At 48.4% G+C, this 15860-nt stretch overlaps 1 protein-coding gene across 2 annotated transcripts in view; it reads left to right on the top strand.

The window, feature by feature from the left end:
• LOC106606307 (protein tweety homolog 2-like) overlaps window positions 1-15860 on the top strand; it is a 145312-nt gene that overhangs the window by 23499 nt on the left and 105953 nt on the right. For both annotated transcript variants that reach the window (XM_045715759.1, XM_045715760.1), the window contains exon 3: window positions 2930-3041. In XM_045715759.1, the coding sequence (XP_045571715.1) occupies window positions 2930-3041 (112 nt within the window). The remainder of the gene's footprint in view (window positions 1-2929; window positions 3042-15860) is intronic.

Below are 15860 nucleotides of genomic sequence, written 5' to 3'. Positions count from 1 at the left end.
GACCGTCCTAGTCTCAGGGTTCTGGAGTAATGGATGGTAGAGATACAGGACCGTCCTAGTCTCAGGGTAATGGACGGTAGAGATACAGGACCGTCCTAGTCTCAGGGTTCTGGAGTAATGGATGGTAGAGATACAGGACCGTCCTAGTCTCAGGGTAATGGATGGTAGAGATACAGGACCGTCCTAGTCTTAGGGTTCTGGAGTAATGGATGGTAGAGATACAGAACTATCCTAGTCTCAGGGTAATGGATGGTAGAGATACAGGACCGTCCTAGTCTCAGGGTTCTGGAGTAATGGATGGTGGAGATACAGATACAGACTCTGGTATCAATCATGGTTATGATGCTTCAGACACAGGGTGCACAGTGGTACATTCTCACTCACACACACACAGACACATACACACTTACAGGATGTGTTTCCGTCATAACACCTCTCCCACTCCCCAACTCCCTCCCTCTGGCTCTCTGGTGGGGCGTGATAACAGTATGCTTGCTCTGTCCATCTGGCCGCCTGCATCTGTTTGAAGATGTCTTATATTCATTCTGTGGTGTGGACTATAATATAATGCTTTTATTGCAGCAGGTGGTGATACTCCACAAGTGGTTCATTGAACGTATTAAACCAGAAATGAAGGCATTTACATCAGAAGTGAACTGTTCTACCTAGTAACAATGATTTAAATGTGTTGAATCACAAATGTCTCTGCTCTGCTACTCTCCCTCTCTCTGTATTCCTGGGCCAGACTCTAGAACATGGGCAGTTAGTTAGTGACCAGACTCTAGAACATTGGCAGTTAGTTAGTGACCAGACTCTAGAACATGTGCAGTTAGTTAGTGACCAAACTAGAACATTGGCAGCTAGTGAATGACTGAAGGATATGAAGGTCAATGTGTATACAGGGTGGGATGGGGGTTGGTGTGTAACAGTGTAGGTTCCGTCCCTCTCTTCGCCCCAACCCGGGCTCGAACCAGGGACCCTTGCACACATCAACAACTGACACCCCACGAAGCATCGTTACCCATCGCGCCACAAAAGCCGCGGCCCTTGCAACGCAAGGGGAAACCCTACTTCAAGTCTCAGAGCGAGTGACGTCACTGATTGAAACGCTATTAGCGCGCACCACCGCTAACTAACTAGCCATTTCACATCGGTTACAGGTGCACCATGACAGATATCCTGGTCTGCTCTGTCCAATACAGTGATTGATGACTTACATCCTCAGGGGCACAGAACCTCCCTAAAACCTGTCCCAGTGTGTCTAACCTGTGACCTCTAACAGAATGACCTCACTGGTACCAGATGTGATGGACGAGTATCATTACTAGTGGAGGACATGAGTACAGGTCTACTGGGAGGTAGCAGCATGGTAATGTCTAGGCAAACGGGTCCTGTTACAGCACAGCCTAAAGGAACGTTGAGAATGCATGGTGCCAGACAGGTTTCTGTCTGTGTCTAGTCCCATGGGGCTGTGCTGTTTGGGATTTGGGTTGATTTAACCCTTTGACACGTACGAACACACAAGTGTGATCATTCAACAGTGGTCTCTGCAGTGTTTACTCAAACCGGTGTGATTAGAACACTTGTTTAGTTTTTACAACTTGATTGGAGTCCATCTATGGTCAATTCAGTTGACTGGACATGATGATTAGGAAAGGCACACACCTGTCTGTATGAGGTCCCACAGTTGACACTGTATGTCAGAGCAAAAACCAAGCCATGGAATTATCCGTAGAGCTCCGAGACATGATTGTGTCGAGACACAGATCTGAGGAAGGGTACCAAAAAATGTGCATTTCTAAAAAAAGGTTTTCGCTTTGTTTTTAATGGGGTATTGTGATGTCATTATGGGGTGTTGTGATGTCATTATGGGGTATTGTGTGTAGATTGCGGGGGAAATGTATTTAATCTATTCTAGAATAAGGCTGTAATATAACAAAATGTGGAAAAGGGGAAGGGGTCTGAACTTTCCGAATGCACTGTCTATATGGTGCATCGGTACCGCTTCCCGTGCGGTAGCAGAGACAACCGTCTATGACTTGGGTGGCAGAGTCTTTAACTATTTCTGGGGCAGTTCCTCTGACACCCCCTGGTATAGAGGTCCTGGATGGGAGGGAGCTGGGCCCCAGTGACGTACTGGAGTCATTATCCATGTCAGAGCAGCCTGTCCATTCTGGGGTACAGGTCCTCTGACACCGCCTGGTATAGAGGTCCTGGATGGGAGGGAGCTGGGCCCCAGTGACGTACTGGAGTCATTATCCATGTCAGAGCAGCCTGTCCATTCTGGGGTACAGGTCCTCTGGGCATAATGGCCCAAGTTTTCTTATTACAGAACAGTCAGTTTCAGCAAGGTGGCTCAGTAACCATGCCAGTTGCAGCTCAGCTTGGCTTGTCTCAGTAGTGTGAAACAGGGTATCAGAGTGTCCTGTACTTGAGAGAGAGATGTTTCCTCTACAGAGAAAGAGGATGTATTTAACCAATGCGTCACAATGACACAATGACACATGATGCTAAGTGTGAAGTCTAGAGACGGGGTGAGGAGACAGATGAGCGGAAGGAAGGAAAGAAGGAGGAGATATTGGAGGAAAGAGAGAAGGAAAGGCGAGAGCTATAATCACCCTTCAGAGACCTCTCTTCTTCCTATAGATAGCTGCAGTGTAATAGGCTGCATATGGCAGACAGGCAGCATTGTGGGATACATCTCAGTTCAATAGCACTCTCTTTGTGCCTTTTGATTCCGCCGTTTTTATTGGTTTGATTGAGTTACAGATGAAGATGAAACAAAGTGCACCTCCCCTCAAATCTTTACGCAACTATTTTGTAAAAGCAATTTTGTTTGATACTTGATTTTGACCAAGATTTAGTTCAAATGTGAACATGAAGAAATTAAAAGGTTCTCTGTTTTTAATGTTTATTTCTTCTGTTGCAGCTCTGCTTTTGGAGTGGGTTTCTATGGTAACAGTCAGACCAATGACGGGGTGTACCAGCTGACCTACTCCCTCCACAATGCCAACCACACTCTGGGTGGCATCAACAGCTTGGTAAGATACCAGGACACAGCTCAGTAGAGCCCTGAACACTGGTACAGTTCACTATGGGCACAAATGTACCTGGAGGTCAGTGTGCGTAGCTTCCATTTTCACGCAAGTCTCCTATTAAAATGTTGTTATTCAATACAGCTAGTAGCTATTTGTCTTGAATAACCCCAGTCCTTCTAGCTACAATGTAGAGGTATGTTGTCATGGACTCTGTAAATATCACTGTAGAGGTATGTTGTTATCCAGTTCGGTAAATAACAACTACAAGCGTATTTTACACGCAACAAAGGGTTCCTTTGTTAATGGAGGGTTCATCATCTGTCCCAGTAAAATCACACACCCCGGGGGGCCTCTATCCCCTTATGATCCCCCAGTCCTGGTAGGGGGTGACTGGTTTGGGGACTGGTGGTGGAGCCTGGTCCCTTCTGGTGGTGACCTGCTTCTAGCCCGTGGGATGTGGCGGGGGGTGCAGTAACAGGGTGATGAATAGAGGAGTGGTGGAGGGGTGAGGTGTAGTAACAGGGTGATGAATAGAGGAGTGGTGGAGGGGTGAGGTGTAGTAACAGGGTGATGAATAGAGGAGTGGTGGAGGGGTGAGGTGTAGTAACAGGGTGATGAATAGAGGAGTGGTGGAGGGGTGAGGTGCAGTAACAGGGTGATGAATAGAGTGGTGGAGGGGTGAGGTGTAGCAACAGGGTGATGACTAGAGGAGTGGTAGAGGAGTGAGGTGCAGTAACAGGGTGATGAATAGAAGAGGGGTGAGGTGTAGTAACAGGGTGATGAATAGAGGAGTGGTAGAGGGGTGAAGTGCAGTAACAGAGGGTGAGGATAGGAGGGATGGGTATGGAGTTAGGAGAGCAGGGGAGGGAGTGGAGGGGAGGGTCTGAGAAGTCAGAAAAGGAATCCATCACGCCTAATGGGACTGGGGAAGGGTGGGGTGGGGATAGTGATGGAGGGTGAGTGGGAAGTAGTCAGAAGGTAGTAACAGTCTGTTAGTCAGAAGGTAGTAACAGTCTGGGGCAGTAGAGGGTCTGTTAGACAGAAGGTAGTAACAGTCTGGGGTAGTAGAGGGTCTGTTAGAGAGAAGGTAGTAACAGTCTGGGGTAGTAGAGGGTCTGTTAGACAGAAGGTAGTAACAGTCTGGGGTAGTAGAGGGTCTGTTAGACAGAAGGTAGTAACAGTCTGGGGTAGTAGAGGGTCTGTTAGACAGAAGGTAGTAACAGTCTGGGGTAGTAGAGGGTCTGTTAGACAGAAGGTAGTAACAGTCTGGGGTAGTAGAGGGTCTGTTAGAGAGAAGGTAGTAACAGTCTGGGGTAGTAGAGGGTCTGTTAGACAGAAGGTAGTAACAGTCTGGGGTAGTAGAGGGTCTGTTAGACAGAAGGTAGTAACAGTCTGGGGTAGTAGAGGGTCTGTTAGACAGAAGGTAGTAACAGTCTGGGGTAGTAGAGGGTCTGTTAGAAGGTAGTAACAGTCTGGGGTTGTAGAGGGTCTGTTAGACAGAAGGTAGTAACAGTCTGGGGCAGTAGAGGGTCTGTTAGACAGAAGGTAGTAACAGTCTGGGGTAGTAGAGGGTCTGTTAGACAGAAGGTAGTAACAGTCTGGGGTAGTAGAGGGTCTGTTAGAAGGTAGTAACAGTCTGGGGCAGTAGAGGGTCTGTTAGACAGAAGGTAGTAACAGTCTGGGGTAGTAGAGGGTCTGTTAGACAGAAGGTAGTAACAGTCTGGGGCAGTAGAGGTCTGTTAAGGTAGCAGTCTGGGGCAGTAGAGGGTCTGTTAGAAGGTAGTAACAGTCTGGGGTAGTAGAGGGTCTGTTAGACAGAAGGTAGTAACAGTCTGGGGCAGTAGAGGGTCTGTTAGACAGAAGGTAGTAACAGTCTGGGGTAGTAGAGGGTCTGTTAGTCAGAAGGTAGTAACAGTCTGGGGTAGTAGAGGGTCTGTTAGAAGGTAGTAACAGTCTGGGGTAGTAGAGGGTCTGTTAGTCAGAAGGTAGTAACAGTCTGGGGTAGTAGAGGGTCTGTTAGAAGGTAGTAACAGTCTGGGGTAGTAGAGGGTCTGTTAGTCAGAAGGTAGTAACAGTCTGGGGTAGTAGAGGGTCTGTTAGAGAGAAGGTAGTAACAGTCTGGGGTAGTAGAGGGTCTGTTAGAAGGTAGTAACAGTCTGGGGTAGTAGAGGGTCTGTTAGACAGAAGGTAGTAACAGTCTGGGGTAGTAGAGGGTCTGTTAGAAGGTAGTAACAGTCTGGGGCAGTAGAGGGTCTGTTAGACAGAAGGTAGTAACAGTCTGGGGTAGTAGAGGGTCTGTTAGAAGGTAGTAACAGTCTGGGGTAGTAGAGGGTCTGTTAGACAGAAGGTAGTAACAGTCTGGGGTAGTAGAGGGTCTGTTAGAAGGTAGTAACAGTCTGGGGCAGTAGAGGGTCTGTTAGACAGAAGGTAGTAACAGTCTGGGGTAGTAGAGGGTCTGTTAGAAGGTAGTAACAGTCTGGGGCAGTAGAGGGTCTGTTAGACAGAAGGTTGTAACAGTCTGGGGCAGTAGAGGGTCTGTTAGACAGAAGGTAGTAACAGTCTGGGGTAGTAGAGGGTCTGTTAGAAGGTAGTAACAGTCTGGGGCAGTAGAGGGTCTGTTAGACAGAAGGTTGTAACAGTCTGGGGTAATAGACGGTCTGTTAGACAGAAGGTTGTAACAGTCTGGGGTAGTAGAGGGTCTGTTAGACAGAAGGTAGTAACAGTCTGGGGTAGTAGAGGGTCTGTTAGAAGGTAGTAACAGTCTGGGGCAGTAGAGGGTCTGTTAGACAGAAGGTAGTAACAGTCTGGGGCAGTAGAGGGTCTGTTAGAGAGAAGGTAGTAACAGTCTGGGGTAGTAGAGGGTCTGTTAGACAGAAGGTAGTAACAGTCTGGGGTAGTAGAGGGTCTGTTAGAGAGAAGGTAGTAACAGTCTGGGGTAGTAGAGGGTCTGTTAGACAGAAGGTAGTAACAGTCTGGGGTAGTAGAGGGTCTGTTAGACAGAAGGTAGTAACAGTCTGGGGTAGTAGAGGGTCTGTTAGACAGAAGGTAGTAACAGTCTGGGGTAGTAGAGGGTCTGTTAGAAGGTAGTAACAGTCTGGGGTTGTAGAGGGTCTGTTAGACAGAAGGTAGTAACAGTCTGGGGCAGTAGAGGGTCTGTTAGACAGAAGGTAGTAACAGTCTGGGGCAGTAGAGGGTCTGTTAGAAGGTAGTAACAGTCTGGGGCAGTAGAGGGTCTGTTAGACAGAAGGTAGTAACAGTCTGGGGTAGTAGAGGGTCTGTTAGACAGAAGGTAGTAACAGTCTGGGGCAGTAGAGGGTCTGTTAGAAGGTAGTAACAGTCTGGGGCAGTAGAGGGTCTGTTAGACAGAAGGTAGTAACAGTCTGGGGCAGTAGAGGGTCTGTTAGACAGAAGGTAGTAACAGTCTGGGGTAGTAGAGGGTCTGTTAGAAGGTAGTAACAGTCTGGGGTAGTAGAGGGTCTGTTAGACAGAAGGTAGTAACAGTCTGGGGTAGTAGAGGGTCTGTTAGACAGAAGGTAGTAACAGTCTGGGGTAGTAGAGGGTCTGTTAGTCAGAAGGTAGTAACAGTCTGGGGTAGTAGAGGGTCTGTTAGAAGGTAGTAACAGTCTGGGGTAGTAGAGGGTCTGTTAGTCAGAAGGTAGTAACAGTCTGGGGTAGTAGAGGGTCTGTTAGAAGGTAGTAACAGTCTGGGGTAGTAGAGGGTCTGTTAGTCAGAAGGTAGTAACAGTCTGGGGTAGTAGAGGGTCTGTTAGAGAGAAGGTAGTAACAGTCTGGGGTAGTAGAGGGTCTGTTAGACAGAAGGTAGTAACAGTCTGGGGCAGTAGAGGGTCTGTTAGACAGAAGGTAGTAACAGTCTGGGGCAGTAGAGGGTCTGTTAGAGAAGGTAGTAACAGTCTGGGGCAGTAGAGGGTCTGTTAGACGAGGTAGTAACAGTCTGGGGTAGTAGAGGGTCTGTTAGACAAGGTAGTAACAGTCTGGGGTAGTAGAGGGTCTGTTAGACAGAAGGTAGTAACAGTCTGGGGCAGTAGAGGGTCTGTTAGACAGAAGGTAGTAACAGTCTGGGGTAGTAGAGGGTCTGTTAGAGAAGGTAGTAACAGTCTGGGGTTGTAGAGGGTCTGTTAGAGAGGTAGTAACAGTCTGGGGTAGTAGAGGGTCTGTTAGAAGAAGGTAGTAACAGTCTGGGGTAGTAGAGGGTCTGTTAGACGAGGTAGTAACAGTCTGGGGCAGTAGAGGGTCTGTTAGACAGAAGGTAGTAACAGTCTGGGGTAGTAGAGGGTCTGTTAGACAGGTAGTAACAGTCTGGGGTAGTAGAGGGTCTGTTAGACAGAAGGTAGTAACAGTCTGGGGTAGTAGAGGGTCTGTTAGACAGAAGGTAGTAACAGTCTGGGGCAGTAGAGGGTCTGTTAGACAGAAGGTTGTAACAGTCTGGGGCAGTAGAGGGTCTGTTAGACAGAAGGTAGTAACAGTCTGGGGCAGTAGAGGGTCTGTTAGACAGAAGGTAGTAACAGTCTGGGGTAGTAGAGGGTCTGTTAGACAGAAGGTAGTAACAGTCTGGGGCAGTAGAGGGTCTGTTAGACAGAAGGTAGTAACAGTCTGGGGCAGTAGAGGGTCTGTTAGACAGAAGGTAGTAACAGTCTGGGGTAGTAGAGGGTCTGTTAGACAGAAGGTAGTAACAGTCTGGGGTAGTAGAGGGTCTGTTAGACAGAAGGTAGTAACAGTCTGGGGTAGTAGAGGGTCTGTTAGACAGAAGGTAGTAACAGTCTGGGGCAGTAGAGGGTCTGTTAGACAGAAGGTAGTAACAGTCTGGGGTAGTAGAGGGTCTGTTAGACAGAAGGTAGTAACAGTCTGGGGCAGTAGAGGGTCTGTTAGACAGAAGGTAGTAACAGTCTGGGGTAGTAGAGGGTCTGTTAGAAGGTAGTAACAGTCTGGGGTAGTAGAGGGTCTGTTAGACAGAAGGTAGTAACAGTCTGGGGCAGTAGAGGGTCTGTTAGACGAAGGTAGTAACAGTCTGGGGTAGTAGAGGGTCTGTTAGAAAGGTAGTAACAGTCTGGGGCAGTAGAGGGTCTGTTAGACAGAAGGTAGTAACAGTCTGGGGCAGTAGAGGGTCTGTTAGACAGAAGGTAGTAACAGTCTGGGGCAGTAGAGGGTCTGTTAGACAGAAGGTAGTAACAGTCTGGGGTAGTAGAGGGTCTGTTAGACAGAAGGTAGTAACAGTCTGGGGCAGTAGAGGGTCTGTTAGAAGAAGGTAGTAACAGTCTGGGGCAGTAGAGGGTCTGTTAGACAGAAGGTAGTAACAGTCTGGGGCAGTAGAGGGTCTGTTAGACAGAAGGTAGTAACAGTCTGGGGTAGTAGAGGGTCTGTTAGAAGAAGGTAGTAACAGTCTGGGGCAGTAGAGGGTCTGTTAGACAGAAGGTAGTAACAGTCTGGGGCAGTAGAGGGTCTGTTAGACAGAAGGTAGTAACAGTCTGGGGCAGTAGAGGGTCTGTTAGACAGAAGGTAGTAACAGTCTGGGGCAGTAGAGGGTCTGTTAGACAGAAGGTAGTAACAGTCTGGGGCAGTAGAGGGTCTGTTAGACAGAAGGTAGTAACAGTCTGGGGCAGTAGAGGGTCTGTTAGACAGAAGGTAGTAACAGTCTGGGGCAGTAGAGGGTCTGTTAGACAAGGTAGTAACAGTCTGGGGTAGTAGAGGGTCTGTTAGACAGAAGGTAGTAACAGTCTGGGGTAGTAGAGGGTCTGTTAGACAGAAGGTAGTAACAGTCTGGGGCAGTAGAGGGTCTGTTAGACAGAAGGTAGTAACAGTCTGGGGTAGTAGAGGGTCTGTTAGACAGAAGGTAGTAACAGTCTGGGGTAGTAGAGGGTCTGTTAGACAGAAGGTAGTAACAGTCTGGGGTAGTAGAGGGTCTGTTAGACAGAAGGTAGTAACAGTCTGGGGCAGTAGAGGGTCTGTTAGATAGAAGGTAGTAACAGTCTGGGGTAGTAGAGGGTCTGTTAGAAGGTAGTAACAGTCTGGGGTAGTAGAGGGTCTGTTAGACAGAAGGTAGTAACAGTCTGGGGCAGTAGAGGGTCTGTTAGACGAAGGTAGTAACAGTCTGGGGTAGTAGAGGGTCTGTTAGAAGGTAGTAACAGTCTGGGGTAGTAGAGGGTCTGTTAGACAGAAGGTAGTAACAGTCTGGGGCAGTAGAGGGTCTGTTAGACAGAAGGTTGTAACAGTCTGGGGTAGTAGAGGGTCTGTTAGACAGAAGGTAGTAACAGTCTGGGGTAGTAGAGGGTCTGTTAGACAGAAGGTAGTAACAGTCTGGGGCAGTAGAGGGTCTGTTAGACAGAAGGTAGTAACAGTCTGGGGCAGTAGTGGGTCTGTTAGACAGAAGGTAGTAACAGTCTGGGGTAGTAGAGGGTCTGTTAGACAGAAGGTAGTAACAGTCTGGGGCAGTAGAGGGTCTGTTAGACAGAAGGTAGTAACAGTCTGGGGTAGTAGAGGGTCTGTTAGAAGGTAGTAACAGTCTGGGGTAGTAGAGGGTCTGTTAGACAGAAGGTAGTAACAGTCTGGGGTAGTAGAGGGTCTGTTAGACAGAGGTAGTAACAGTCTGGGGTAGTAGAGGGTCTGTTAGACAGAAGGTAGTAACAGTCTGGGGTAGTAGAGGGTCTGTTAGAGAGAAGGTAGTAACAGTCTGGGGCAGTAGAGGGTCTGTTAGACAGAAGGTAGTAACAGTCTGGGGTAGTAGAGGGTCTGTTAGACAGAAGGTAGTAACAGTCTGGGGCAGTAGAGGGTCTGTTAGACAGAAGGTAGTAACAGTCTGGGGTAGTAGAGGGTCTGTTAGAAGGTAGTAACAGTCTGGGGTAGTAGAGGGTCTGTTAGACAGAAGGTAGTAACAGTCTGGGGCAGTAGAGGGTCTGTTAGACAGAAGGTAGTAACAGTCTGGGGCAGTAGAGGGTCTGTTAGACAGAAGGTAGTAACAGTCTGGGGTAGTAGAGGGTCTGTTAGACAGAAGGTAGTAACAGTCTGGGGCAGTAGAGGGTCTGTTAGACAGAAGGTAGTAACAGTCTGGGGCAGTAGAGGGTCTGTTAGAAGGTAGTAACAGTCTGGGGCAGTAGAGGGTCTGTTAGACAGAAGGTAGTAACAGTCTGGGGCAGTAGAGGGTCTGTTAGACAGAAGGTAGTAACAGTCTGGGGCAGTAGAGGGTCTGTTAGAAGGTAGTAACAGTCTGGGGTAGTAGAGGGTCTGTTAGACAGAAGGTAGTAACAGTCTGGGGTAGTAGAGGGTCTGTTAGACAGAAGGTAGTAACAGTCTGGGGTAGTAGAGGGTCTGTTAGACAGAAGGTAGTAACAGTCTGGGGTACTAGAGGGTCTGTTAGAAGGTAGTAACAGTCTGGGGTAGTAGAGGGTCTGTTAGACAGAAGGTTGTAACAGTCTGGGGTAGTAGAGGGTCTGTTAGAAGGTAGTAACAGTCTGGGGCAGTAGAGGGTCTGTTAGACAGAAGGTAGTAACAGTCTGGGGTAGTAGAGGGTCTGTTAGAAGGTAGTAACAGTCTGGGGTAGTAGAGGGTCTGTTAGACAGAAGGTAGTAACAGTCTGGGGTAGTAGAGGGTCTGTTAGACAGAAGGTAGTAACAGTCTGGGGCAGTAGAGGGTCTGTTAGACAGAAGGTAGTAACAGTCTGGGGCAGTAGAGGGTCTGTTAGACAGAAGGTAGTAACAGTCTGGGGCAGTAGAGGGTCTGTTAGACAGAAGGTAGTAACAGTCTGGGGCAGTAGAGGGTCTGTTAGACAGAAGGTAGTAACAGTCTGGGGCAGTAGAGGGTCTGTTAGACAGAAGGTAGTAACAGTCTGGGGCAGTAGAGGGTCTGTTAGACAGAAGGTAGTAACAGTCTGGGGTAGTAGAGGGTCTGTTAGAAGGTAGTAACAGTCTGGGGTAGTAGAGGGTCTGTTAGACAGAAGGTAGTAACAGTCTGGGGTAGTAGAGGGTCTGTTAGAAGAAGGTAGTAACAGTCTGGGGTAGTAGAGGGTCTGTTAGACAGAAGGTAGTAACAGTCTGGGGTAGTAGAGGGTCTGTTAGACAAGGTAGTAACAGTCTGGGGTAGTAGAGGGTCTGTTAGAAGAAGGTAGTAACAGTCTGGGGCAGTAGAGGGTCTGTTAGACAGAAGGTAGTAACAGTCTGGGGTAGTAGAGGGTCTGTTAGAGAAGGTAGTAACAGTCTGGGGCAGTAGAGGGTCTGTTAGACAGAAGGTAGTAACAGTCTGGGGTAGTAGAGGGTCTGTTAGAAGGTAGTAACAGTCTGGGGCAGTAGAGGGTCTGTTAGACAGAAGGTAGTAACAGTCTGGGGTAGTAGAGGGTCTGTTAGACAGAAGGTAGTAACAGTCTGGGGTAGTAGAGGGTCTGTTAGACAGAAGGTAGTAACAGTCTGGGGCAGTAGAGGGTCTGTTAGACAGAAGGTAGTAACAGTCTGGGGTAGTAGAGGGTCTGTTAGACAGAAGGTAGTAACAGTCTGGGGCAGTAGAGGGTCTGTTAGACAGAAGGTAGTAACAGTCTGGGGTAGTAGAGGGTCTGTTAGACAGAGGTAGTAACAGTCTGGGGCAGTAGAGGGTCTGTTAGACAGAAGGTAGTAACAGTCTGGGGCAGTAGAGGGTCTGTTAGACAGAAGGTAGTAACAGTCTGGGGTAGTAGAGGGTCTGTTAGACAGAAGGTAGTAACAGTCTGGGGCAGTAGAGGGTCTGTTAGACAGAAGGTAGTAACAGTCTGGGGTAGTAGAGGGTCTGTTAGACAGAAGGTAGTAACAGTCTGGGGTAGTAGAGGGTCTGTTAGACAGAAGGTAGTAACAGTCTGGGGTAGTAGAGGGTCTGTTAGACAGAAGGTAGTAACAGTCTGGGGCAGTAGAGGGTCTGTTAGACAGAAGGTAGTAACAGTCTGGGGTAGTAGAGGGTCTGTTAGACAGAGGTAGTAACAGTCTGGGGCAGTAGAGGGTCTGTTAGACAGAAGGTAGTAACAGTCTGGGGTAGTAGAGGGTCTGTTAGACAGAGGTAGTAACAGTCTGGGGTAGTAGAGGGTCTGTTAGACAGAAGGTAGTAACAGTCTGGGGTAGTAGAGGGTCTGTTAGACAGAAGGTAGTAACAGTCTGGGGCAGTAGAGGGTCTGTTAGACAGAAGGTAGTAACAGTCTGGGGCAGTAGAGGGTCTGTTAGACAGAAGGTAGTAACAGTCTGGGGCAGTAGAGGGTCTGTTAGACAGAAGGTAGTAACAGTCTGGGGCAGTAGAGGGTCTGTTAGACAGAAGGTTGTAACAGTCTGGGGTAGTAGAGGGTCTGTTAGACAGAAGGTAGTAACAGTCTGGGGCAGTAGAGGGTCTGTTAGACAGAAGGTAGTAACAGTCTGGGGTAGTAGAGGGTCTGTTAGACAGAAGGTAGTAACAGTCTGGGGCAGTAGAGGGTCTGTTAGACAGAAGGTAGTAACAGTCTGGGGTAGTAGAGGGTCTGTTAGAAGAGTAGTAACAGTCTGGGGCAGTAGAGGGTCTGTTAGACAGAAGGTAGTAACAGTCTGGGGTAGTAGAGGGTCTGTTAGACAGAAGGTAGTGACAGTCTGGGGCAGTAGAGGGTCTGTTAGACAGAAGGTAGTAACAGTCTGGGGCAGTAGAGGGTCTGTTAGACAGAAGGTAGTAACAGTCTGGGGCAGTAGAGGGTCTGTTAGACAGAAGGTAGTAACAGTCTGGGGCAGTAGAGGGTCTGTTAGACAGAAGGTAGTAACAGTCTGGGGCAGTAGAGTGTCTGTTAGACAGAAGGTAGTAACAGTCTGGGGCAGTAGAGGGTCTGTTAGACAGAAGGTAGTAACAGTCTGGGGTAGTAGAGGGTCTGTTAGACAAGGTAGTAACAGTCTGGGGTAGTAGAGGGTCTGTTAGACAGAAGGTTGTAACAGTCTGGGGTAGTAGAGGGTCTGTTAGACAGAAGGTAGTAACAGTCTGGGGTAGTAGAGGGTCTGTTAGACAGAAGGTAGTAACAGTCTGGGGTAGTAGAGGGTCTGTTAGACGAAGGTAGTAACAGTCTGGGGCAGTAGAGGGTCTGTTAGACAGAAGGTTGTAACAGTCTGGGGTAGTAGAGGGTCTGTTAGAAGGTAGTAACAGTCTGGGGTAGTAGAGGGTCTGTTAGACAGAAGGTAGTAACAGTCTGGGGCAGTAGAGGGTCTGTTAGACAGAAGGTAGTAACAGTCTGGGGTAGTAGAGGGTCTGTTAGAAGGTAGTAACAGTCTGGGGTAGTAGAGGGTCTGTTAGACAGAAGGTAGTAACAGTCTGGGGTAGTAGAGGGTCTGTTAGACAGAAGGTAGTAACAGTCTGGGGTAGTAGAGGGTCTGTTAGACAGAAGGTAGTAACAGTCTGGGGTAGTAGAGGGTCTGTTAGAAGAGTAGTAACAGTCTGGGGCAGTAGAGGGTCTGTTAGACAGAAGGTTGTAACAGTCTGGGGTAGTAGAGGGTCTGTTAGACAGAAGGTAGTAACAGTCTGGGGTAGTAGAGGGTCTGTTAGACAGGTAGTAACAGTCTGGGGCAGTAGAGCGTCTGTTAGACAGAAGGTAGTAACAGTCTGGGGTAGTAGAGGGTCTGTTAGAAGAGGTAGTAACAGTCTGGGGTAGTAGAGGGTCTGTTAGACAGAAGGTAGTAACAGTCTGGGGTAGTAGAGGGTCTGTTAGACGAAGGTAGTAACAGTCTGGGGTAGTAGAGGGTCTGTTAGACAGAAGGTAGTAACAGTCTGGGGTAGTAGAGGGTCTGTTAGACAGAGGTTGTAACAGTCTGGGGCAGTAGAGGGTCTGTTAGACAGAAGGTAGTAACAGTCTGGGGCAGTAGAGGGTCTGTTAGACAGAAGGTAGTAACAGTCTGGGGCAGTAGAGGGTCTGTTAGACAGAAGGTAGTAACAGTCTGGGGTAGTAGAGGGTCTGTTAGAAGAAGGTAGTAACAGTCTGGGGTAGTAGAGGGTCTGTTAGACAGAAGGTAGTAACAGTCTGGGGTAGTAGAGGGTCTGTTAGACAGAAGGTAGTAACAGTCTGGGGCAGTAGAGGGTCTGTTAGACAGAAGGTAGTAACAGTCTGGGGTAGTAGAGGGTCTGTTAGACAGAAGGTAGTAACAGTCTGGGGCAGTAGAGGGTCTGTTAGACAGAAGGTAGTAACAGTCTGGGGTAGTAGAGGGTCTGTTAGAAAGGTAGTAACAGTCTGGGGTAGTAGAGGGTCTGTTAGACAGAAGGTAGTAACAGTCTGGGGCAGTAGAGGGTCTGTTAGACAGAAGGTAGTAACAGTCTGGGGTAGTAGAGGGTCTGTTAGACAGAAGGTAGTAACAGTCTGGGGTAGTAGAGGGTCTGTTAGACAGAAGGTAGTAACAGTCTGGGGCAGTAGAGGGTCTGTTAGACAGAAGGTAGTAACAGTCTGGGGTAGTAGAGGGTCTGTTAGACAGAAGGTAGTAACAGTCTGGGGTAGTAGAGGGTCTGTTAGACAGAAGGTAGTAACAGTCTGGGGCAGTAGAGGGTCTGTTAGACAGAAGGTAGTAACAGTCTGGGGCAGTAGAGGGTCTGTTAGACAGAAGGTAGTAACAGTCTGGGGCAGTAGAGGGTCTGTTAGACAGAAGGTAGTAACAGTCTGGGGCAGTAGAGGGTCTGTTAGACAGAAGGTAGTAACAGTCTGGGGCAGTAGAGGGTCTGTTAGACAGAAGGTAGTAACAGTCTGGGGCAGTAGAGGGTCTGTTAGACAGAAGGTAGTAACAGTCTGGGGCAGTAGAGGGTCTGTTAGACAGAAGGTAGTAACAGTCTGGGGCAGTAGAGGGTCTGTTAGACAGAATGTAGTAACAGTCTGGGGCAGTAGAGGGTCTGTTAGACAGAAGGTAGTAACAGTCTGGGGTAGTAGAGGGTCTGTTAGACAGAAGGTAGTAACAGTCTGGGGCAGTAGAGGGTCTGTTAGACAGAAGGTAGTAACAGTCTGGGGCAGTAGAGGGTCTGTTAGACAGAAGGTAGTAACAGTCTGGGGCAGTAGAGGGTCTGTTAGACAGAGGTAGTAACAGTCTGGGGTAGTAGAGGGTCTGTTAGACAGAAGGTAGTAACAGTCTGGGGTAGTAGAGGGTCTGTTAGACAGAAGGTAGTAACAGTCTGGGGCAGTAGAGGGTCTGTTAGACAGAAGGTAGTAACAGTCTGGGGTAGTAGAGGGTCTGTTAGACAGAAGGTAGTAACAGTCTGGGGCAGTAGAGGGTCTGTTAGACAGAAGGTTGTAACAGTCTGGGGTAGTAGAGGGTCTGTTAGACAGAAGGTAGTAACAGTCTGGGGCAGTAGAGGGTCTGTTAGACAGAAGGTAGTAACAGTCTGGGGTAGTAGAGGGTCTGTTAGACAGAAGGTAGTAACAGTCTGGGGCAGTAGAGGGTCTGTTAGACAGAAGGTAGTAACAGTCTGGGGTAGTAGAGGGTCTGTTAGACAGAAGGTAGTAACAGTCTGGGGCAGTAGAGGGTCTGTTAGACAGAAGGTAGTAACAGTCTGGGGCAGTAGAGGGTCTGTTAGACAGAAGGTAGTAACAGTCTGGGGCAGTAGAGGGTCTGTTAGACAGAAGGTAGTAACAGTCTGGGGCAGTAGAGGGTCTGTTAGACAGAAGGTAGTAACAGTCTGGGGCAGTAGAGGGTCTGTTAGACAGAAGGTAGTAACAGTCTGGGGTAGTAGAGGGTCTGTTAGACAGAAGGTAGTAACAGTCTGGGGTAGTAGAGGGTCTGTTAGACAGAAGGTAGTAACAGTCTGGGGTAGTAGAGGGTCTGTTAGAAGAGGTAGTAACAGTCTGGGGCAGTAGAGGGTCTGTTAGACGAAGGTAGT

The sequence above is a fragment of the Salmo salar genome, chromosome ssa03 (assembly GCF_905237065.1).
Source record: "Salmo salar chromosome ssa03, Ssal_v3.1, whole genome shotgun sequence".
In the NCBI taxonomy this organism is placed as follows: domain Eukaryota; kingdom Metazoa; phylum Chordata; class Actinopteri; order Salmoniformes; family Salmonidae; genus Salmo; species Salmo salar.
Note: the sequence above shows the minus strand (reverse complement) of the source record. Positions and strands in the feature narration are given on the sequence as shown.